This window comes from Cavia porcellus, unplaced genomic scaffold, assembly GCF_034190915.1.
Source record: "Cavia porcellus strain 051 isolate PalLab524CR breed Dunkin Hartley unplaced genomic scaffold, mCavPor4.1 scaffold_19, whole genome shotgun sequence".
Classification (NCBI taxonomy): domain Eukaryota; kingdom Metazoa; phylum Chordata; class Mammalia; order Rodentia; family Caviidae; genus Cavia; species Cavia porcellus.
In genome coordinates this window covers 23880850-23904601 of record NW_026947502.1, presented here as the reverse complement: position 1 = coordinate 23904601, position 23752 = coordinate 23880850, and the positions used below count along the sequence as shown (strand labels likewise).

General features: G+C 41.8%; 1 protein-coding gene across 1 annotated transcript in view; it reads right to left on the bottom strand.

Annotated features, from left to right (window-relative positions):
• Positions 1 to 23752, bottom strand: part of Dock2 (dedicator of cytokinesis 2) — a 410327-nt gene that overhangs the window by 351979 nt on the left and 34596 nt on the right. Inside the window, exons 3-10 of the mRNA XM_003473329.5 lie at positions 20409 to 20449; positions 19251 to 19306; positions 18690 to 18786; positions 16196 to 16344; positions 11342 to 11477; positions 10718 to 10872; positions 7326 to 7407; positions 1881 to 2016 (exon numbers count right to left, since the gene is read on the bottom strand). Of these exons, the coding sequence (XP_003473377.3) occupies positions 1881 to 2016; positions 7326 to 7407; positions 10718 to 10872; positions 11342 to 11477; positions 16196 to 16344; positions 18690 to 18786; positions 19251 to 19306; positions 20409 to 20449 (852 nt within the window). The remainder of the gene's footprint in view (positions 1 to 1880; positions 2017 to 7325; positions 7408 to 10717; positions 10873 to 11341; positions 11478 to 16195; positions 16345 to 18689; positions 18787 to 19250; positions 19307 to 20408; positions 20450 to 23752) is intronic.

Below are 23752 nucleotides of genomic sequence, written 5' to 3'. Positions count from 1 at the left end.
ACTCCCTGTAGGATTTGAGCATTCAGTGAAATGGTCACCATCTTTTCATAAACATGTTCACTGACACAGACATGTAGCTTTAAAACCAGTGAATCTTATGATTTCAGGGGAACTTCAGACGTTTGAAATGTCTCTTTAAATTAGCTAAGATACGTAACACCAAAGCAGGGGTCACAAAATTGAAGGTGAGGGGGCTACCAAGTGAAGCTAGTCAAACAGAATAAAACCCTAGTAACAGAAAACACTTCACACATCCTGGGCACTGGTCAGGGAGCTATCAAAATTGCTTGGGTAGGGGCTGGAGATTTAGCTCAGCGGCATAAGCGCCTGCCTTGCAAGCAGGCAGTCCTGAGTTTGATCCCCGGTACCGATAAAGAGCAAAAAAAAAAAAAAAAAAAAAAAAAACAAACAAACAAACAAAATTGCTTGGGTAATAGTTAGCCACTGACCACATCAGGGAACAGTGAGGAAGATAAATTATGATCTGATCCTGACCAGTATCTGTTTCCTCTGATGACAAACTCTAACCCATTCACCCATCTCAGTGCCCCTGGAGCGGTGTGGATTTGGTGGGGCAATCTCCCTCTGACTCTAGGCCTGTCTTATCACCTGAGCTAGCCAATAGAGAACATCCCCTGCCTAAATAAATGCTTTGGCAGTCAAGCATTTTATATATATATATATATATATATATATATATATATATATCCTGAAGCTTCAACAAAAATATTGGGGAAAGGATATTTATTTTTCTTCTACTAGTTCTTTAACTGATAGAATGGAAGTTTGAAACACCTAGCTGATATTTTGCTGACTAATTGGATAGCCATTTCTTCTAACTAAGGAACTAAGGACATAGAGAACTACAAATTCATTGAATTTTCTGGCCCATCTATATCTGAAGCAATCTATCCCTAAATGTTTCAGTTATATTAGTAAATAAAGTATTATTCCATTTGCCTGCTATCCACACTGCTACCAGTTTGGATTGGAGTTCTGTCCCCTGACACCAAGAGGGCCAGCTCAACATGCTGCCTTCCTCCCCTTCGTCATGTCCAGGGAGTATCTGGAGAGCCAGTGGATTTGTGGTTGCAAGAGATGAGAGCATCCCGAAAGGAGAGACGGTTTAGACACCGTACACAGTGATTATAAATGGTACTTGATTAAAAATGTATAATTTAATAAAAAGAATAAAATGAGCCTATCACATTGCCACATGTCACAGGTGCTTAAATTTATCTTTCAAGAAATGTATTTGAGCTTAAATAAAGTGGGTTAATTAAAAGAAAATATATTAGGGAAATAATAGTGCAAGCAATAGCCAAATAGAACAAAAACCATCAAAGTAGGACAAGAATGATGAAGTCCTGGAAGCCCAAAGGCAGCTACGTCTCAGTGAACAGTGCAGATCCCACTGCTGCACCCCACAGCCTCTTGTGGGGTTCTTCACAGGGTCCCCCCAAAGATATATTTTCATCCCGAATCCAGATGCATGATGGGTGACTCATTCTGTGTAACTGCATTTCCTGTCCTGGATATTTTTTTTAAGAATGATGCGGCCCTGGTAATTAGATCTTGTCTGTACTGTTCTCCCTTCTTCTCAGTTCTGGGGAGCAAAGGCGCCAAGCGCTCAGACGGCGTGATGCTTCCAATGCCTCGCTCCAGACCGAGGATTGCATTATTCACTGTACTCCTCATAAATCTGGTCTCACTCACCAGGTACTTCAATTTAGTCACCAGAAATGTAGTTACTAAAGGGCTGTTTGGCAGACTATCTAAAGAGCAGAGCTGACAGAGGGAGGGGGCAAAGAAATAATCCTTAAAATCCAGTGACACAAGATGTTCACACCAACAAAAGTTAATCACGTAGCGCATCCTACCTGCCACTCCGAAGGGCCTCCTCAGCCCCTGTGTGCACTTCTTTGTATTAGTATCCTTAAGATCCATCTTCCCGACTCTGACTATTTGGCAAATCAAGTAAATCTTATCCCTGTTGAGGTCTTTGTTTCCAAGATCCTGCAGGATAAGAAAAAATATACATGCTTATACACATCATATGCTGAATGAAAAAGAGGAGTAGAAAAAGAAAACCTAGTTATGGTTATTTCTGGAGGATATCTTATCACTTAGTAGTCATGCACGAATCACACAATCTGCCCTGGAAAATGTACAAGACACGGCTATAATACCCACTGAACAGATATGAAAGGCAAGGGTTTGAGAGGACGAGACTCCAGGGCTCCATCCCAATTCTTCCATCTCGCACTGACGGGGAGAGAAGGCTACAAGCATGGCACTGGATGTACAGGCGGGATTTCCCCTAAGCATAAGCATGGCAATATATTCGGTATTAGCATTTGCTGCAAGTGATCTCATTGGCGTCATTATTGCTGTCTACCTCTGAGAGAGAAGGTAAAAGAAGAGGGAGAAATAATAACAGCTACCGTTCACTTCAAGGGTGCATACTGGCTGGCTTGTGTTGGTACCAAACAGCCCTGACATCTCAACCCTGCAACACAGCAGAAGCTTACTTCAAACACAGGGTGGTGTTCCAGTCGCTCACTCTGGGCCCTGATGAATCTGCATACAACTTCTGCTCTGAATTCATTGACCAAAGCATGGCATGTGGGTACACCTCCCTTCAAGGGGCCAGGGAACTGCACTCAGCTGTGTTTAGAAAGACAAAAACTGAAACTGATGTTAAGTGTCCCATAGGCCTTCATGTTATTTGAGCCCTAGCAGCTCTCTGATGCAATATATACCATATTTGCATCTCCATTGCACAGATGAGGAAACTGAGACCCTAAGAAGATAAGGGGCTTCAAAAGGCCTTTGTCCTTGGAGACCCCAGGCTTTGAGACCCCTCCTTCAACATCACAGAGGTCTTCAGGAAGGAATACCACCCTAAGCATCTCAGCTTTCCATCTCCCTGCTCAAATCTCCATTGTTTTGGGGTTCCCTGCCAGCTCAGATCAGCTTGAGAAGGAACAGCAAGGCAGGCTGTTTGCACCAGGGCTGGTAACTCTGGACCTATCATTGTTAGGGAGCAGTTTTCTCCCCTGGGTGATAATCTTCTTGTGGGAATAACTGAAGACAAATTAATGGTTCACATCTGAGGGAGGGGCCAGGCAGAGCAGCCGGCTCCAGTCTTTCGCTGTGGCTGATATGGGAGGCAGGGACAGCGCAAGCAGTCTCTGGAATCAGTCAAGGCCTTGATGTGGCCCACACCTTCCTGCTTGGAACTGTGATGGTTAAATTTTGCATGGCAACTCAACTAAGTTACAGTGTACCGTTGATTGGTCAGACCCTCATCTAGATGTTGGCTGTGAAGTTACCTTGTGGGCCTGATTAATGTCTACTGTGGGTTGATTGTAATTAAAGGTAATCACTTTCCATCATATCTCTGGGCTTCGTCCAATCAATTGAAATCCTTAAGAGCAAAGACTGAGGTTTCCCTGAGAAAGAAGAATTTTGCCTCAAGACGCTAGTCTAGGAATCCTTCCTGAGTTTTCAGACTGCAGCAAGAGTTCAGACACTTATCCCATGGGCTCTGCTTCTCTGGACAACACCCACTCATCCATGAGCTGTCCTCTCACCAGCTTGAGGAATGGACACCCGCTTCTCCTCCTCTAAAGTTGCACTGCTGAGCAGAGACAGAGGGAGAGTAGCAGAGGCGTGACATTCAGGCTGAAAAATCTACCTCTTATTTGTCTCCCTGCCTGGCCCTGCAGACATCTGGGTTTGTGATCCTGGTTATGTAACACCCACACAATTGGAATAGCCTCTTCTTTGCCCTGCTTGACTCTTTCCCGCCCATCCTGAAATCCACAAACTCATCTTTTAAAGGCAAGTGTATTTTTTCACTCTTCTCCCCGCAACAGCATTAATGGCTCCCAATTTCTTACCCTATTAGTGTTAATCTTTCCTAGTTCACATGAAAGAGCCTCGACACAATATAACCAGCTGCCCTTGGCCACTGATTCTTCATTATTCTCTGAATGCAAGTAATCTATTTTTGTCACAAAGATGTCTTTATTGCTCCATAAACACACAATTCCAATTCTCACTTTCAATTCTGTATCTTTCTTCTTAACTAACTCCTCTTGCACTGTTATCTCAAATGTTTACCTCCTATTCCTCTCTCTATATCCAAATCCGTTCCATCCTCCAACACTCAACTCTGCATCCTTAACTGTTTCTCTCCTCCCCTTAAGATTATTTGTATTTTTAAAATATCTAGATTAATGTCACTCAGACACATTTCAGAGTCACAGAGGCTCAGGCACCTTAAAGGCTCCCAGATGTTATGGCCTGAATTATGTTCCTTCCTTCAACACACAACTTCCAGTATCTGAGAGGTTGCATTTGGAGGTAGATCTCTAAAGAGGTAATTAAGTTAAAAAGAGGCCACTATGAGCAGATTCTTTATAAGTAGAGCACAGTAGAGAATAGACATATGGAAAGGAAATGGAGAAGACAGAAGGTAAAAACAGCCATCTGCAAACCAAGAAGAGAAGCTTGAGAAAACCCAGGCTTGCTGACACCTTGATCTCAGGCTTTTAGCCTCCAACACTGTGAGAAAATAGATGTCTAGTGTTTAAATCAACCAATCTGTGATACTTCGTTATGGTTATAAACCTGGATGATTCCCAGATAATCCCCTCATCCAGCCCTATTGTTCTGAAATGTTACTTGCCAGCTCTCTGAGAGCTGTTGCACTGGAGACCCTCTGGCCCTAGAGAATCTCAGTCTGTTTATAAACTAAAGCAAAAATACTTTGGAGGTTCTACTCCAAAGATGTGTAAATGAGCAATCCTTAGTGAGAATGGCATTCCGATCTACAACATTTCCAAACCATTTCTACTTCAACCTTACAAAACTCCAACATTTAAGGGAAGCATGACAATGAAATTTAAAAGAAGTGTCACCTAATGTAACAGTTTACTAGTGCTTCCTATGTGTTGGCAGCAACCCCACCCTGGGCTGGGCCATGGTACATGCTGTGTTCTTGTTGAAGGACCAAGGAGGATGACACTTAGGAAGCAGAGGAAGGGTGGAAGTGTCAGAAATCAGCCACACTAGGTGCCAGCTCCTTAGCCCCAGTGAGCTGGAAGCCTATCCATAGGAAGGGACTAAATAGGCTGACATCCACAGGGGAGAGAACTAAGGCTAGCAAGGCACATGGCTGCCGAGTCTCATCTTAAATGTCATTTAAGTGTCACTATGGCACCCAACTGAAAGTCACTTCCAGTCAAACACCAGCACATCACCCTGTTTTAATTGTCTGTGTTTCTCTGCTTGCTTTCTGTCATTATTCTTGCTGATGTATTGATTTATGTACTATCTGGCCACTGCTCCTCAGCTCCCCCCACAACACTGCACCGTGAAAGCTGGGGTCTAATCAGTTTATTTGCTGCCATATCCTAGTACTTAGCACAGATCTCTCACATCCTTGGTACCTTGAACATTAGTTCAAGAGTAATATGCAAAGAGAGAGAACACCATGATTTCCCTGGTCCCAAAACAAAGATTGATCATCCCAATGGAGGGAAGCATCAGCTTCTTAAACCAATCAACCAAAGTTCTCAAATTCACTTGTGGGAAGCGGCAGCATGGCGTGGGCAGACGTATGCAAAGGCAGGACCACATTCTCATCAATAATGTGTGACAAATGTATGGATGCCCTTTCCTCCACGTTTGTATCATGAGTTTGTTCTCTGCAAAATGAAGCACTGATTGATTCTCTGTCCTTTCTCCTTCTTGTGAAACATCTGTCTTGTGATTTAATCAGGAAGCCCTGTGGGACTCTCCTATTTATCAAGAAAATAAATAGGCTCCTCCTTCTAACTAATCATAAATAAACACACATTTATATATGCCAAGAAAACTTTGTCTGAACAATTAAGACCTATGGTCCCATTCGATGCCTCTGGCCTATTTTTCAGGACATAACAAACAAAATAAATCAGCTCTATCTCAACCTAATCACAGCATAACATAAGACATTGCACTTAATGGGCTGTAACTGGGAAATTATCACAGAGCAAGGTAGGTTAATCTAGCATGTCGGTCACTCCTGGATCTAACACATCAGTTTGCCCAAATATCTCCATGGCTCATCCTCTGTAACTTCCCTTGCTAACACAGACAGTGCAGTTGGGGCAGGGGATTCAAAGCTGATAAATGATCTTCTCCCCAAAAGAGCCTGGAGACATCATTTTTATTATCTTAAAATCACATCCTTAAAAAGCGTTGTGGAAAAAGGACAAGAAAGGGGGCTGCTGGAAATGACAACCTTTATTTTCCAATTTGTTTCCCCTATCTTCCTTATTCAGAGCTAAAAGATCAAGTTCACTCTCAGAAATAAATCATTCAAACAACAATGGATTCCAACATTTCTATATAAGTCTTACCTGGTAAATATTGGTATTTAGAAAAACGATCTCAAAAACCCTACCAGATCTTTCATCTGCTATGCCTTAATTATGTTCACAGTACTTAATTGAATAAGTCAGACAATGTTTTAGAAGGACCCTTTTATTTACTGGCATTTTCAGCAAGTTTATCAGAGAGGTGTGAACCCAAGGGGGGGAGAGGCAAGTTTAACTGTAAATTAAATGGAAAGTCAAGGGTAACTGCTATGCCTGGTTCACCAGGACATTGTTGGGTGTACACTTGTTTTTTTAATGTTTTGCATGTATTCTCTGTGTGTAGCAGGAGTGAGAAGGAGAGCAGGAGGGAGGACATCTTACTTTTGTCTCAATCCTGAGATAAAATACCTGATACTCAAAGTTAAAGAGTGAAAGATTTATGTAGCTCACAGTTTGAAGAGGTTTCAGTCCACATCTGCTGGGCCCAAGGCAGGTTGGCACATTGCAGAGAGCAACAATTCATGACAGCGGAAGACCACAAAAGCAAGCAAAGAAATAGCGCTCTTTCTATCCCTTATATTATACATGGTAACCAATCCTATGGTAGGTGTAGCACTCTTAAGGTGTGAATCCTTAATCTCAGCATTAGACTATGAATCAGTCACAAATGCTAGGTTCAACCACCTTCAAAAAGCTCACCCCATGACTGCATGAGGTTTAGGGGGACATTCAGACACGAGCCATAACAGAGGAAAAATAGTGAAGGAGAAATCTATCTCTCAAAAAGTTTCTTCGGGGAATACAGTGCCTCTACCATCTCTATATATGCATAAAGCCCATAATACAGCTTCACACAAAGCTCACACTCCATACTGACCATTGCACTAGCCACACTTCTAGGATTGGGTCCCTGTGAGTGTGAAGCATGGTAAACAGAAGACAATACACACTCACCGTGAAGACCACCTTCAGGTTATTGAGCATCTCAATCTCCTTTGGAAAGCCCCTGCTGCCCCATCGTACCAGGTAGTTCTCACTGTGGGAAAAGGAGTGGCAATCTGTTAGTGCAGAGTGCTCCACACTAATTCAGTCAAAACACTCACTAGGCACCAGCTCAGTGCTGACACCATGCTGGCTGCTGGAAACACACTGGTGTTTGAGACAGACATGGCTTTTCCTCCTCGGAGATCACAGTTGTGCTGAGAGACAGGCATTAGACAAGCAGAGGAAAGAATTATCAACATATGTACATCCACACCCACTTCCCTACCCCATCTGCTGAGTAAATTCTGGCACATCTGTCTAATATTGTTGAAGAATAACTGCATCCTTAGTAGAGAGTATTAAGAAGTCAGAGATGAAAATGGAAAGGATGTCAGTATGCTCTGCCAGACATTAAGAGTACAGGCACTTTTTCTAGCGTACTCCACACTCTTGACTAAGATTAAAATTATTTCAAGTTGCCCTTAGGATCTTTCCTTGAATGCAATATCATACTGCAATGGAACATGTATTATAAGGTGCTAACCTTTATCTGAGACATACTTAATTATTTATATGTTGTATTGACTATTTATATGAAACTGTGTTATTAAGGAAATGTTTAGGTTATTGTGACGAAGTGTATCAGAAGGCCCTAAGGTAGTCAGGGAAGACAAAGGAGGTCTCTTGCTGAGGAATGGCAAGTAAAGTTGATAAACAAAATACCAAAAGGGAGAATGTTTCAGGCAAGATAAATATGTGTGCAAAGGCCATGGGGGATGAAGGAGCTTGAAACATCTAAAAAACAGATTCAAGGGTGAAGCAGCAAGAGGAAATGTTAGAGGGAGAGGCCAGACCATGTAGGCCTGGGAAACCAGGCAAGAATTTTGACCTGACCGTAAGTACAGTGGGAAAACTTGAAGCATTTTATGAGGGGTAGTAACTGAGCAAGCCTCATCACTTAAGGATCCACTAAGACAGATGTATGATTATTTATCCTCTCACCACTTCCCATATTCTCAGCACCCATATTCTCACGAGGCTAAGTCAGTCCAGCCACGTCAGGAACAAGAAGTCTAGCACCTAGAGGAGCCATTGCATTTTTCAGACTCCAGTTATTAGATTTTTCTATACATCCAGGAGCATATAGTTGTTGCCAAATAAATGTCCATTATTTTGAGTCCGGAAAAAAATAACACTCAAAACCCAACTTAGCTCTAGCAAGTAAGATAAGAGAATCAGCAGAGTTAAGGGGAATTGCCTTCCTTATGGAACTGTTCCCTGCAACATCTTGTTCCTCTCTCTGTCCACTCACCCTTAGAAGATTAACGAGTGCAGTTTGAGCAAAGTTCAAGAAGGAAATGGAACCAATAGCATACTGACCTAGATTAACCAGTGGATAAAACTCAATCAAACTTAATGTACCTCTTATCTTATTTTTTTTCAACAACTTGAAAATTGCAGGACCTTATTGGAAACTAGCCACCACTAACCACTCTCTCTAAAATTTTTAAATGATTCTCACTAATTATTTATGGAATATTCTTATTAGAATGCCTGGGTATTTTCCAGCACCTTTCATCACATGTAGCAAGCCCCTTAGTGACCCAGCCTTCTACGTGTAAACAGCAGAAACCAGCAATTCTCTTCCTAGAGAAATATAGTCATAAATAAGAAAAGCAATTTAGAGGGCTGAGCTGGGCCCATCCATCTTGCCCACAAAGACCCAAATGATAGGATCTGAAGGCTCAAGCCACCAAGAAGGGGCTGTTGCCTCTGAATGACATCCTCCTCACAGGAACAGGGAAGGCTATTCTAATTCTTCCTTAGGCTTTTATTGTATATAAGCTTACTGTTGACCTGATGTCTAGGTTGCTGCTTCCCCCCACCCTGTAAAAATTTAAATTTCCCATGCCAGATCTCTTTTTAGAGCAAAAACAAGGGTCCTACCTGTGTCTTCAGAATCTTTACTATAGTCCTGTGGTTGCAACTGTCAGGGACCAGCCAAGAGCCTGTGACATACAAGCCATTTCTAGATGGCTCCAAAGGAGCAGGAACACTGGTTGCTAGTGTCACATGCACTGAGGCAGAGCCAGGGGCACCGGGATGCCTCTTAAATGTTAAAGACTTAGGTGGGCTATAGAGTATGGGTCTCTACCATAATAGTGCTGAAACTCCCATAAGCATCATTGGGGATGTGTGATATAACTCATTCCTCAGTAACAGACCAAAATAGGAAATTGCTTGTCTTTGAAGTCAAATAGACCTGGGTATCAATTTTAGTTCTGTCATTTATAAATATGTGTGACTTTGGGCAAGTTCTTGTCTTTCCTTAGCCTCATTTTCTCAACCAAATGCATAGAATAATAAGGATACAAAGAGATAATATGGAGATCTCAGCAGTCTTCTTATATGGACAATCCCTCTGTGTTTTATGAATGTCTCCAGGTCAGACATATTGACTAAAAGGCTCCTATTCTCCAGGTTCCATAAGTTATTTCATCTTATTATCAACAACCAAGCTCTTCATTTGTTTCATAAAGACAGGGAGATCATGCTCCAGTTCCATTTCAATGTATCAACCAGTGACTATTGGTCCAAAACCCCGCTGCATGGAACAGGCAGAGGTTACCTGGGAGGAAGGATTACCAGAGTCAGGAAGAGGCCAATAGGCTGGCCATGTGGGCCAATGGTACACTAAAGTCTCCTTTTCAGAGGACCCCCAAGGTGTTTTCCCTTCTTTGAGTTGAGGCATCTGAAGTTTCTTGCTTCCTCCATTCTCAAGAGTGATTAATGCAAGTGGCAATAATAATAACTACCACCTCTTGGAGCACATGTGCCAAGTCTGTGCTTCATGTGCTTTTTCTCATTAAAGTCCAAAGGAAATGACCCTGAGAGATCAGCACTCATATTTATTCATGGTAAAATCAGGCTTAAAAACAATTAATGACAAGCTCACAGTAGAAGAGAAAACAATGGGGCAAAGATGTGAACTTGGATAGATGTTATGGAAACAGTGTTTATACCATTCGTCAAGTCTCATTTTAAAACTAGGTATTTTCATTCTATGTAACATGACATATGTGAATCTTATAACTTCTGGTTATTTTTGGCAATCAAAACCTACTCACAAAATCCTGTAACCATAACCCTGCTGTGGGATAAATCTGATGGCAAGAAATGTGTCCACTCGACTTGCGTACTTTCTCAAGGAATTAGTCCCACATTCTTATGTAGCTTTAGTCTCCCTTCCAGGTGGGAATTATTACCCAAGTGATGGTGGAAAGAAGAGACACTCTGTGCACTGCCAATTACAACCTTGCACATGCCGAGAAATCAAGTAATACTGAAGACCAGCTACGTACCTTATGACCATTTGCTTGTGGGGGTCATAGAGAGACATGAAGAGCTCAGCATCTTCCCCAATTCGGCACACAAAATTTCTCACAAAGACATAGAGGCTGTGAGTGGGGGACGAAGAGATTCGGGAATACATTCCATAATCTGGTTGGTCCTTTGACTAAGAAGTAGAACAAAAAAGGGGAAAGACAGAGCAAATTAGTCCAGCTTTACACTCAGCTCTGCAACAGAAGTATCTGTAATCTTAATGAAGTCACTGTGACTCTTCTGGTCTTGAGCCTCCTATTTTGGGAAGCACTGTCCCTGACTCACTGACTCATTTAACCCTAGTTTATTGCCTTTTAGAAATTAATTACCATGTGGAATTAATATTTATTTTCTTCTCTTCTCTGGAATCTAAAGATCTCTAAGAGACCTGGAAACTTTCCTGGCCTCTATGAGATGGATGCTGAATGAATTAAATATCTGAGTACAAAACCATAATAAAGTACATGTGACAGCTAGTTACCTCAGGTCATAGGACAGATGGACCCTTGAAAATACAATCTGGTTAATTAGCCTATTATTTTAAGTTTATGATGTGTTAAATGCATGCCTCGCTTGGCCAAATCCTATTTAACACAGCTCACCATTTCTTCCTTGATGCGCTCTGTGATTTTCTCTGTGGCCTCCTCATGTGCGTGGAACAAGCTGATGACACTGGTATTATCAGGGTCCAAGATGTTTCCATCTTCATCTCGGACAGTCAAATCAAGCTCAAGGATTCTGAAAAGCAAATACTGGAGGTAAAGACAAGTCAAGGAGGACCTTAGGATGCTGGTGAGAAGTTTTTCCAGGAAATTCAACTGATCTCTGAGGATCACAGAGCTACATAAAAGAATGCACAGATGGCCTCAGACATCACTGGGGGACACATATTGGTATAAGACAGCCTCCTAGGAAGGTCTGGTAGCAGTAAGCATTGAGGGTTTTTTTAAACATGTATTTCGTATGATACTGAACCAAAAGAAACACCCCACACTTGAATGGGGACATGTGTTGTAGCACCGTTTGCACCATCAAAGTGATGAATAAAACCCCAAAGTTCTATCCAAAGAGAAGTGGTTAAATAAACTGAAATCTATAATGGACTATGTTCCAAGATTTAAAATTTTTCTATACTTTTGATACATGTAATGATATGTATCCTCATTAAAAATCAAGTATGGAAAGGTGCATATAGTGTTTATGTGAAAAAAATCAGACAACAAACAAAGAAAGCCAGATGTGTTAATGAGCACATATGTTATTTAAGAGTAACAATGAACAGAGCAAAATCTGGATTGAAAAGAGCCAGACTACCAAAGGGGTTTACATGTAAGGAGAGTTAGGGAACTTGGGGCTCAGAAGGATGGAGGGGTCCAAGGAGGTCTGTGCTTTGTTTCTGTTTTTTTAACACTTTACTACACATGCATGCACACATACACACACACACACACAGATATTCAGACATTACTCAATGAAAATTTGAAGATAATTGCTGGGGGAAATAATCACAGATGTATCGATCGTTATTTACAGCCTGCTCTTCAGCTGTCACAAGCTTCTTCCTGTTTGGTATTGATTTATTCCAGCTGCATTCTGTCATTCACTCTGGCATCAGGGACACTAGCCACAAACACACAGCCTTATGATATGCTCAGGAGTGTTTTACACATGGTGATTCAAGTGATCCTTGTAACAACTCTGTAAAGGGGGATACTGTAACTATTTCTGCACCCATTTCACAGATAAAAGACTGGGGACAACAGTCTTCAGATTAATTTATTCAAGATCACACAGCTACTAAAAACTAATATGCCCCTTGTTAGCACTCTTCAGCTCCATGGTACACTTTCTAGATATGAGGCACTTAGAAACCATTCGGAGTGGGCTGAAAGGGCAGTGCAGGCTTGCAAAGGCCTTAACTTGAAGCTTCGTTTGCATTTGACATTGGAATCTACACTGCACATACACAGATGGTTAGCGGGAGGTTCTGAGAAGACCAAAAGTGGTTCTGCTGAGGCTCCACTACTAAGTAACAGATTCTGAAGGGCAGCAAGGTCAGAAAAAGGAGCCTAAGTCTTCATGCCGTATTTGAGGATCAAATTGAGAGGCACATCTCTCATCTAATCCAACAGACTGGAGACAAGAATCACGTGTTTGTCCAGATTCATTAGGAAATTAACTGCCAGCTAGATGTGGCTCATAGTGTTGCACAGCCCCGCTATGTAAGTGGCGACACCAGAATAAATGCATTCAGCTACTGCTCAGCAGAGGATCACGTGACCTCAGAAAAGATGGAGCAGAGCCGATACATAATTTAATGCCAAGATCTCTCTAGCTCTTTCTCTTCAGAATTTATCAAAGTGGATTCTGTTCTAAAATGTATGAATAAAATATTCTCTCAGGTCTAGCTGTCTTGGGATTTGCAGAATTCATCTGAGGATTCCTCCCTGCTTGGGAAGCAAAGAGCTTGTGTATTACCGGCCTCACTTGCAACTTTGGAAGCTTTAGTAGTCAGGGCATAATGGAAGGGATTCCCAGGGCAAGGTCAGGAGACAGGTCCTTCAGTAGGACAGTGCTGCCCCGTATACAGCAGCTGTTTATACAGGGAAGTGGAGCATTTTACCATGTTCTTCTCAGGAGGGAGCCTCACTGCTATTTTCTGCACAAGAAAGTGATACTAATGAACCCAAGAGGACAGAAGCGGAAGAAGGCCACTCTATAAGAATTTTTAAAAGATAAAAGAGTAATGCAAACCAAACTGGCTCCTGCCACGGCGCCCTACTGCACTGGGAACAAATCCACACGTCCTCACTTGACACACTTCCCCCCCAATTCCATGTTTATCTCTCCTCTTCCCATTTCCTTTCAGCCTCTCTCTTTTGAGTTTCTCTTCACTACTTCACCTAGTAACTCCTGTTCTTCTTAGATTGGAGGCCGCAGTTACGCCCATTCTGCTTCTTCAAGCCTTGGCCATGTTTCGGTCTCTTGACATGTCTGTCTTCTGCACAAAGTGTCTCTTCACTTCTCCATCAGCCTCACTGACCAGCCTCATCCTTGAGATTTATCCCACCTGGTTCATATCACACTGCCTCTTGGGCCAAAGCACCTAATCACTTTGTGAGCCTCTGTTTCCTCAACTGAAAAATAGGGCTGATAATATTACCTACCCTGTAAAGTTGTTATGATACTAACCTGGGTTAACAACACGGAAAGTAAGTGCTTAAAAGGGTACCTGTCATAGAAAGAGCACTTGGTAAGTTAGCCCTGGTTAGTTAGCCCCGGTTCTTATTGGCTATTGTTGTCATTAAAAATTGAAGCTCTATTCTATGATGCCTATGCACTTGGGCCCTACTAGGTGTGTAATAAAAGTTTACTGTCTGAATGAAGGAATGGAATGGCATGAGAAGAAACAGGCTGACCCCAACCTCTCCTGCAAGACTCAGCTCCACCGTGGTCCATGTTTCTCCTTCTACTCCCAAAGCTATGCGCAAACTGTGGGTCTCCTGGCCTTCAGGACACTGCTCAGTCTCTAAACCCCTAAGATTTCAAACCAATAATGAGGTTCCCCATTCTCTGTCCTGCAGGTGACAAAGATAAGGACAGGAAGCAAGAGAGCAATGAAAGCTTGGGGCCTTAGTCCCTGTGGCAATGCATCTCTCTTCCCCAGAGGAGACTCCAAGGGAAAGAACAGGGTTGGGCTAGGGGGATGCTGTGGAAGAGTTTGGCTTAGGGTGGACCCTATTCTCTTTCTCTCATCACCCTGAGTGCTCATTCCCTTATCGCTGACTGAGAACCTGCTGTTTGCAAATCCTCTTCCAGGCTCAGGGTGATAAACATGAAGCACTTGGGATCTATGGGTAGCTCCCAGGACAGTAGAAAAGACCAGGAAGGAAGCGATTGCTGTTCCACATGTGACGGGGCTGCCAGAGCACCAAACTCAGCTGATGCAGTTAAAGAAAATCAGGGGAGGCTTCCTGTGAGCCATGACCATGTTTCCCATCCCTGGACTTTTTCTCTGGAGGCTCCTCTAAAGAAATAACATCTGAAGGGCAAAGATGCATTGTAAGGTAGCAAAACACCCTCAGTTTCCACTGTCCCAGCTACCATTGTACGCAGCTAAAAATGCCACCATACCAATGGCACTAGCAGATGCGTAACAAACTTCTAGTCACTTCAGGATGACATGCTTGATAAGTAGGTTTGGACACACTTGTCAGACGATGAAGCCAGCAGACGGACTGTGCTTCTGGGATGAGGGCTTGCTGACTTTTCTCTTTGGATCTTCTTCCTAATGTACTTGACAATAATAAGAAAACCTACCACCCAGCACACGCTTCCTTTTAAGCTTAATAACACAGAGGGGCCATCTCCTCCAGGAAGTCTCCATTAGCTTCCGCCTCCAAGACAAATTCAGAGCACATTTGCTTCCTAAGTTACCAAGCTTAGCACAGGACAGGTCCACCATTAATTTTGACTTAGTCCTCACTAGACTGCTCTCCTATGGTACATAGGAACTTTTATTTCTTTAGCCCCAACACCCAGTTGGAAATCCACTCAATTGGAAGTGCTATACACATGTTTGTTGTTGCAATAAATAAACACATGAACAGCAATTTAGAGGGTATTTTACAAGGCCAAAAGGAAGAGAAGGCCTTTACAGTTTCAAATGCTGTCCATACTGTCCAACTCACAGAGTGGCTGGAACACACTGCCTATGTCCAAATTCTGACATTTATCTAGCTGTGGGATTCTGGACAAGTTACTTGAACTCTTTGGAGTCTTTTCTTTCCCATTTGGAAAAATAAAATTACATAGAGTTGTCAGAAGAGTTAAATGAGAGAAAGCAAGTAAATCACTTAGCTCTAAGTTTGGTGCATAATAAAATCTGATTGAGTGTTCGTTAGGGCATCATTGTCACTACTGTTATCAGTGGATTACCTTGCCTCAAAAAATTATTTCGTTTTCTCTGAAACTTCAGAGCATTCAAATTTCAGTCAATTCCTGCTTCTTTTCTCCTCCTCGGAAACCCTTTGTCACTGTGTTTGTGAGTTAGCTGGTGATGTGTGGCTTTGATAATTTAGGATGGGAGGAAAGGCATTAAGTCTCACACTGGGATTTAAAGTAGAGTTTTATAAATGCAGGGATAAAGTGACAAGTAAGCTGAAAGTGAACCAGCATGACTGTGCCCCCCAATCCCTTAGAAGTAGGTTAAATGAGTGTCCTAAATCTCTCAGTCGATAATAACCACTGCATAGGCAAACCTCAGCTCTGCTCACATGTCCCTGGGTCCCAGGGGCGTGATAGCAAAGGCACAGCATGCACGGCTGTGGAAACAGCCGTCTTCCAAGTAGAAAGTGGCTAACTCACATCTGAAAATGAAACCAAGCGTCTCAAGCTGGAAAAAGGAAAAGGAAGGAAGAGGACAATGCAGTTTTTTTGGACACAAGAGAGCTTACTTGTTGCCATAGTCAATTTTGGATGTGACTTTTTGCTTTAGTTCCTTGAGCTCATCCTTGGGCAGAGTCCCTGAGAGGAGCTGAGACCTCCACTCCATCAGATCGTACATCATGGATTGCACCTGAAGAAAGCGTTCCTTTTTGCTGGCCTAGGAGACAGAAAACAATGCATAATCACCTGTGTGGGAGGTACTCAGCACGCTGTGCTGAAGTCAGGAAAGCACTTTCAGGGGCCATGCCTTAAACTGCTTTCCCATATCTGGGAGATTCAGCTATGAAGAGACAGGGTGGTGGGCTTAGCTGCTGACATATTTCTCCTTGGGTCACAGAGGTTTTCAAAAAGCAAAAATAATCAATCGCAAGTACTTCACCAAAAAAAGAGAGAGACAGAGAGAAAGAGAGAAAGAAAGAAATTTATGCTTATATAACACCACTTTAATGAAAATCTGAGTGATATGGTTCGCGGAGCTTACCAGACAGTGAGCACTAGTGGACTGGAAGGTTGCCCACATAGTGAGAACATGGTAGCTCTCAATTTGACTGTTTCTTAGTTATAGCTTTCATAGTAAAACTGTCACCATAAGTATAGCACTTTCCTGAGATCTAGGAGATGTTCTATAAATTATGGAACCTAAGGTAGGTAAGGGACACCCGGGTTAGGAGAGGTAATTACAACTCTGAATCCATAGTCAAGCACAAAAGAAATCCCAAAGACGTCTAAAGCAAAGGCAGTGTTGTGGGGTTGAGGCTTCAAACTTACAGAGTCTGAAGTTATTGTTAGTGTCTGAATTGAACAGAGGGTATCTAGTTACACTGATGTCTCAGAGGATTGTTATTGGGAGGACACAGGTAAAAAAGGAACTGGCAGGGGCTGGGGGTTTAGCTCAGCGGCATAAGCACCTGCCTTGCAAGCAGGCGGTCATGAGTTCGATCCCCGGTACCGATAAAAATGAAAAAGACAAAAAAAAAAAAAAAAAAAAAAAAAAAAGGAACTGGTTTAGGTATCAAGTGAATAGTACACATGTGTCATGCAGAGTTGGTAAAATTCATGGAGGGGATCCCTAAATAAATAAATGTTTAAGGATTTCTTTACCTGAGTAAATTCACTGCAGACTAACTATTCAAATACTTCCTAGAGGAAGATGTCAGATTCCATGATGCATGTACATAGATGTCTTAAAAAAGGTAATAGAGATGAACAATAAATCACTTTAGCCACAGTATACTGTTTGTTTCTTGCAATGGTTTGAGTAATCTCTGAGGTTTCATAGATTAAAATTTAATGTCACTTGTGAGGTAATAGGAAAGAGGGAATTTCATCAACCATGCTGTTTAGAGGTGGGCCTTTTGGGAGGTGATTAGAATCAGACAAAGTCATCAAGTTGGATCCCCCATGATTGAATCCCAGTGGCTTTATAAGAAGGAGATAAATCTCACACACACACGCACACACACTCACACACACACACGCTTCCTGTATCTGACCATGTGATGCTTTGTGCCACCTCAGTCTTTTGCCCACAAGAAGGACATTACCAGAGGCAACCTCTCCATTTTGTACTCCAGAAACATATGTCAAAGTACACTGCTTTTATTTTTAAAATAAATTAACCTGTCTCAGGTATTTCATTATAGTAATGAAAAACAGACTAATAGACCCCCTAAACCTTCTTGACATATTTTAGGAAACATAGAATCAGAATCGAGTATGGCAATTGCCATTTCATTTGAATGTCAACATTGAAAACCACAACAGGTAGATCTGCAAATAGCCTGCCCATCCCAGCAGATGTGCACAATGCTGTAACAAACATGCAGTGAGTCTCGGTTGACATTTTCACTCTCGGCTTAATGGTTTGCTTGGCTAATTGCTTTCATTAGGAGCTTTGGAGCATCAAAGGAGGATTTTAAATTAGATTTGCCTCAAGACAGGGAAACACATGCATAATGTGGTCTTTGCTTTTTCTAGGGTCAAAGCTTCTTCACAGATCTGAGGACAATAGCCACCAGTTAATTAATAAATGAGAACAGTATTTCATGAAGTGTTGTCAACGGACTCCTCAATAAAATCCCCTGAGTTTATTAAATATGTAGATTACTAAGCCTCATCAGAGGCAGCTTTATTCTTTAATGTACTAAGGTGACTCATGTGTAAGCCCAAGTTTGATAACTTTTGCATTAGTTTCAAAGCACAAATGTCTGGGGGTATAGCTTAGTGGTAGCACACTTGTCCAGCCAGAATTTCAGGATTCATCCCCATCACCAAAATAATAATACATCAGACCCCATTTATTATGGCTGTCACCACTTAGCTGCATGGCTTTAAGAAAATCACTCAACTTTCTGGATTTCAATGCCCTCATATATAATAGCTCTGATATGTTACAACATCACCTTGGGCTGCCTTACTGAAAACTAAATGCCAAAGTTAAAGCAAACTGAAAGATGAAAGACCTTCTATCCTAGAGAGAGACAACAAAGATTTGAGTCTCACCACATAGAGCTGTTTCCAGATGCTTCCCCATTCCCAAAGTGTCGTTGTCACTTCTTGTGCCAGAGGAATTTCTGCTGGAATAATGTTCTCAATATTTCTATTTAGAGTGGGAAAGAAAAGGCATGAAATTGAGACCCAGGTGCTAACAAAATAAAACCCTGACAATTTTGCATCAACCTCAGCTGCTTGTTGACATTAAATTCAACTGGCTCTAGAATCCGCCAAATACACTATGCAAATACAAGGTATTTCCTTTTAATGTCCCCTTTGCTAGGGTGGGCTTCTCATGTTCACAGTTTAGGATTAAACTACTTAATGAGGTTGAAAAACAGCTGCCAGTGAAAAGCTGGATTCCCCACACTGGCTCATCCCCCCTCAGTATCATATCTAAACTCAAAAATTTGGATTCAATCACCCATTCAGTGAAGGAAAGAAGACATAAACTCAGGCACAAAAAAGCGAGCTGAGTATTGTTCACATCTGCCAAGTCAGATTTCCAACATCAACAAAACAAAGACATCCATGAACCAGCAGCGAAATGTAGTGAAAGATGGCAAATACCTTCTTTTCTCCACCGTCACTTCCTTGATGTGAATAAAGGATGTTGGAAAAATGCCCTGTTGGAAACAATGAAATCAAATAAGAAGACATTTCCTATAAAAATGAGTGATCCTAGGTCTTTAAGATTTTTCTGGAAGTCACTTATTAGCTTTAAAAAAACATTAAACTTGAAAGAAATAATCACAGAGTCGGACAGAGCAGAGACAGATTGTAGATGAATTTGTTTAAGTCTAGATGTTCTAGATCCCACCAGCAGCTCTCGATCCCACCGCAAAACATACACCAGCCCCATCGAGGATGCTCAGTCTATCAGAGGGGCAAGGTGGGACCATCTAGGCCACCAGTGCTACATGAGGTAAAAAGGGCTGCTTTGCCCCTTCCTGCTCCATTTGGGAAAAACCACATCCCTTTCATTGTCAGGAACAAGTAGAGGAGGGAAAAGGAGCAACTGATCTGGGAAGTAACAGAGCTTGTTTTAATTTGAGCTAGTTACATCTGAGACCTCCTTTCCCTGCAGTTATCCCATTCTTCTTTGAGAGAACAGAGATGGACTGTGTCTCCCCACACAGCGCATCAGGGAAGAAGGGAGAGGTTTCTTTTACTTCCTTGCTTCACATGCTTGGCTCAGATAACAAGGAAAGTTCATCATTTGTGTGGATGTTCTTTCATAAATTCAAGCAGCATGCAACATGGGAACATCTGGATACCAAGAGAGAGAGAATGTAATGGCAAAGTGAGAGCCTAATTTCAGGAGATAATGGGGTTATGGGGCACAGGAGCAAGGGAACTCCTCGACAGTAGACTGAGCCTGTCCTTTTTATGTCACATGGGGAAGAAATGCACAAATTCCCCACACAACACTAAAGGAAAGCAATAGGAAATAGACATCAGGTAAAAACTGCACTATTCCACGGAAACTTGAGGCAAGAAGAAACCAGAAGTGAGAAATAGTGGAGGTTGCAGGGAGATGACTGCAGCAAAGACCTGCCTTACAGAAGGAGGAGGAAAGGAAGGAAACTGACGCTGAGTGAGTATCAAAGTGCAGAGGTTAGCTCAGGACCTAGTCAGGGATCATGTGCTGAGAGCAGAGCCAGATAGGGTGGCAGAGCTGGGTGATGACACACAGTATTGCTCCAAATGAAAACCCAGTGGCCTTACCTGTAACATTTTATGCTTCATAAGATATCCCCTATACCAGTCTGTAAAGAGAAAACAAAGAACCAGGTCTCTCATGTGTTCTTACAGGGGCTATCATTGGTGCCTTTGGTTTTGTTGTGGTTTTTGTGGGCTTGTTTTTAACTAGCAGAGGAAACCACTGCAAATTGCTCTAGACATTAAGTACAGATCAGAGTCTGAGAACTCACTGCCTTCAAAATCTGTTAGATTGGTTCAGGCAACACCAAGGACATGGGGATTCATATAAAGACACAAATGTCCTCTTTCTTTTGGGGAATAGGCAGTCCCAGTGATGCTGCCACTAACCTTGGCCCACAGCCACAGTTCACAATGGCAAGGGGCAGCGGCACCCATCCAGCAGCAGGCGCCTCTGATTTGCCAGCCTCTGGCTTCCCTTCACAAACTTATCTGCCTGCCCTTTTGGTCATATGCATGTTTCAGGTCCTGTTTTAGGGGCAAAGAACCTGAAAATCATATCAACAGTTCTAATAGCAGCAAATCACATATAACATATTATTTTGCCAAAGTTCATCAAAGCAAAGCAAAACATTTCAGAGATGGGTAAAGGGACAGAAATTTTAAAGGATTCTTCCTTGTGCAGGGATATCAGAAAGGATACAATTAACAGGAATCCAAATGCAACATGCAGTCCTCCGACAAAATGAGCCTCAGTGTAGCCAATATTGATGACTATAATGAGTCCGCTGGCCTTTGAAATGCTTTGAGCACAACCAAGTGGTGGCTTTTGTCATCTTTGTAAATAAAAAGCATCTGCCAAGTGCCTCATTAGCAGATCCTCATTACAGGGCTGACAGATTGTTGCTAAAATATCTTCTCAACAGACATATGCACGAAGCCCCCCAAAACACAATGGAAATGGAAGTCACCCTCAAGTCATCAGCCAGCTCCCAGGCGAGGATCTAAAGGAAATTCTGAAGTAACATAAGCCCCACTGGGAGCTCCTATTTTGAGTGACAGAAAAATAAGGAGAAAAGGATCAAGAGACAGAAAACAGACAAAAAAGACAGAAGGCTAGACAGGAAGAATCTCAGTTCTGGAGTAAATCTACCACCATTTGAGGCAGTCTTTGTAGATTATGTCTTTAGAGCTTAATGTAAGGTATGAACTGTTGTCTATTTTACCTGTGAAGAGCATACTGCAAGCACAGAGAAGCTAAGTGACTTTCCCAGGGTGACACAGTGACAGTGTCAAGATTTGAAGATAAGCAGCCATCACTCTGTGATCCTTATCTTATGGGGGAAGGACTTTAGTGATCATCTAATATTTCTATCATTTTAACACCTGAAGCCCCCAAACTAGATTCCCACTAATCTATGTTCTAGCCGAACATTTCCAGGGGAGGAAACTCTCCATTTCATGAAAACACTATCTACTTTTCTCAGTTGTCTCTAATTGTCAATCACTATTAAAAATAATTAACAATAGTGCAAATACATTCTAAATGCTTGTTATGAGCTGGGAACTTTGTTAAAGGTTTTTTATTATAAATTAATCTTCACAATAATCCTATCAAGTGGTACTATCACTGTTTCAATTGTGCAAATGAAAACAGACAATCACAGAAATTAAGCCACATGCTCAAGATTACACAGCTTGAAATTTGAATTTAGTGATCTGACTCAGGGCACACAGCCTCCTTTCGTTGCAGTTCTGTCCTCTTCCACTAAGGATATACAAATGCATCTTTGTGGATACTGTTACAAGCTTCTGTTCACTGATCATTTAAGGCGTGCAAAGCCCTATGCAACCATATTTCCTTGAAAATAAGACCTAATCAGAAAATAAGCCTTAGGGTGCGTTTTCAAAATGCTCATAACATCAGTCCTACCCTCAAAATAAGTGCAGGTAGACTCGCCAGCCAGATAGATGCAATTAGTACAGTACATCTGTTGCAAACTAAACATACTGACTTATAAAATAATAATATATAAGTATATATATAAATAATATTAACATTCATATTTCAAATAAATTATACAATATAAATGATAACTAAGTATTTGTAAGTATGCAAATGGGAGTCTTTGGATGAGAGATAAGCACCTACGTGTAAGCAAATGAACCTCATGACTGATTGTCAAAAGGCCAATCCGAGTATAGACACAATGCACAAATAAAGTACACACTTGAACAAATGAGATGTGTCTAATGTGACTTTTCATAATTCAGTACGCTGTATGTTGTCACGGATATACTTAAGGCACTCGTGAAATAAAGAAACATTTTCTGAATCTTGTTGACTGAGAATTTCCCTTGCATTTGTGTGGACTATCATTCTTAGCTGTCATTATTTTTGTTTCCCCTCCTGCCTCATAAGTCTTCAATAAACACTTGATTTAAGGGAGGCTTTGTGAAGCCCACCCAGCAAGAGGTGGTGACTCGGGTGAAGAGTTCACAGGATAAAATCACGAGAGCTGTGCTGCCAGTACACTACCAGCAGGCTACCTGGGCAACAAGCACTCATCCAAGGATAACTGTATTGCTGGACATGAGAGACTGGGGCTAACGGTTCTACAGGAAATGAAGTTCCAAGAAATTCAGGTCATACTGGGGGTTTGGAGAGTCACAATGATAGTCCAGAAGAAGATAACGTGACTGTATTTGAATAAATGGAGATTTTTGTACATGAGCAAATGAATAAACATAGATTATTGTGTAAGACTCTATTCAGACATGACTCTCCAAACTCCCAACCCATTTGCCAGCAGAGGCATTGTTCTCAGCTCAACACCAGTGCCCTTGGCAAACTCAGGATGTCCTAACAGAGTAAGATAGAGCATGGAATCCTCCAAACTCCCAGACATCTAAAGATACGCATATATTTACACAAGATGCCTCAAGGACTCTGCCTACTGGGGTATGGGACATCCAGAAAATTTCGACCACTGATGTTTACTAAAACCTTACCACGTAATGTCCCTTGCCTTCTTTCAAGCCCTATTTGTTTTTAAAAGCCAACTTTTCTCTCCCTACGGATGGCCTTTTTGCCCTCTGTCTTCCTGCACTAGGCACAGTTAACTCCACACCATATTACTCTACACAAGCCTGGTGGTCTCAGTTGGTCTCTGCCTCACACAGTCCCTTATACATTGCACATGAAAATAGAAGACATCTTTGAAACTAAGCCTTATTGTGTCTTTTGGAGCAAAAATTAATATAAGACCTGATCTTATTTTCAGGAAAATACAGTAAGTGCTGCACATGTATATTCTATCATTTAATCCTCATAGCAACACTGTGCACTTTTACAATTCTTACGCTACATATATACATATGAGAAGTTGAAATTCAAGTTAGTTGATGTG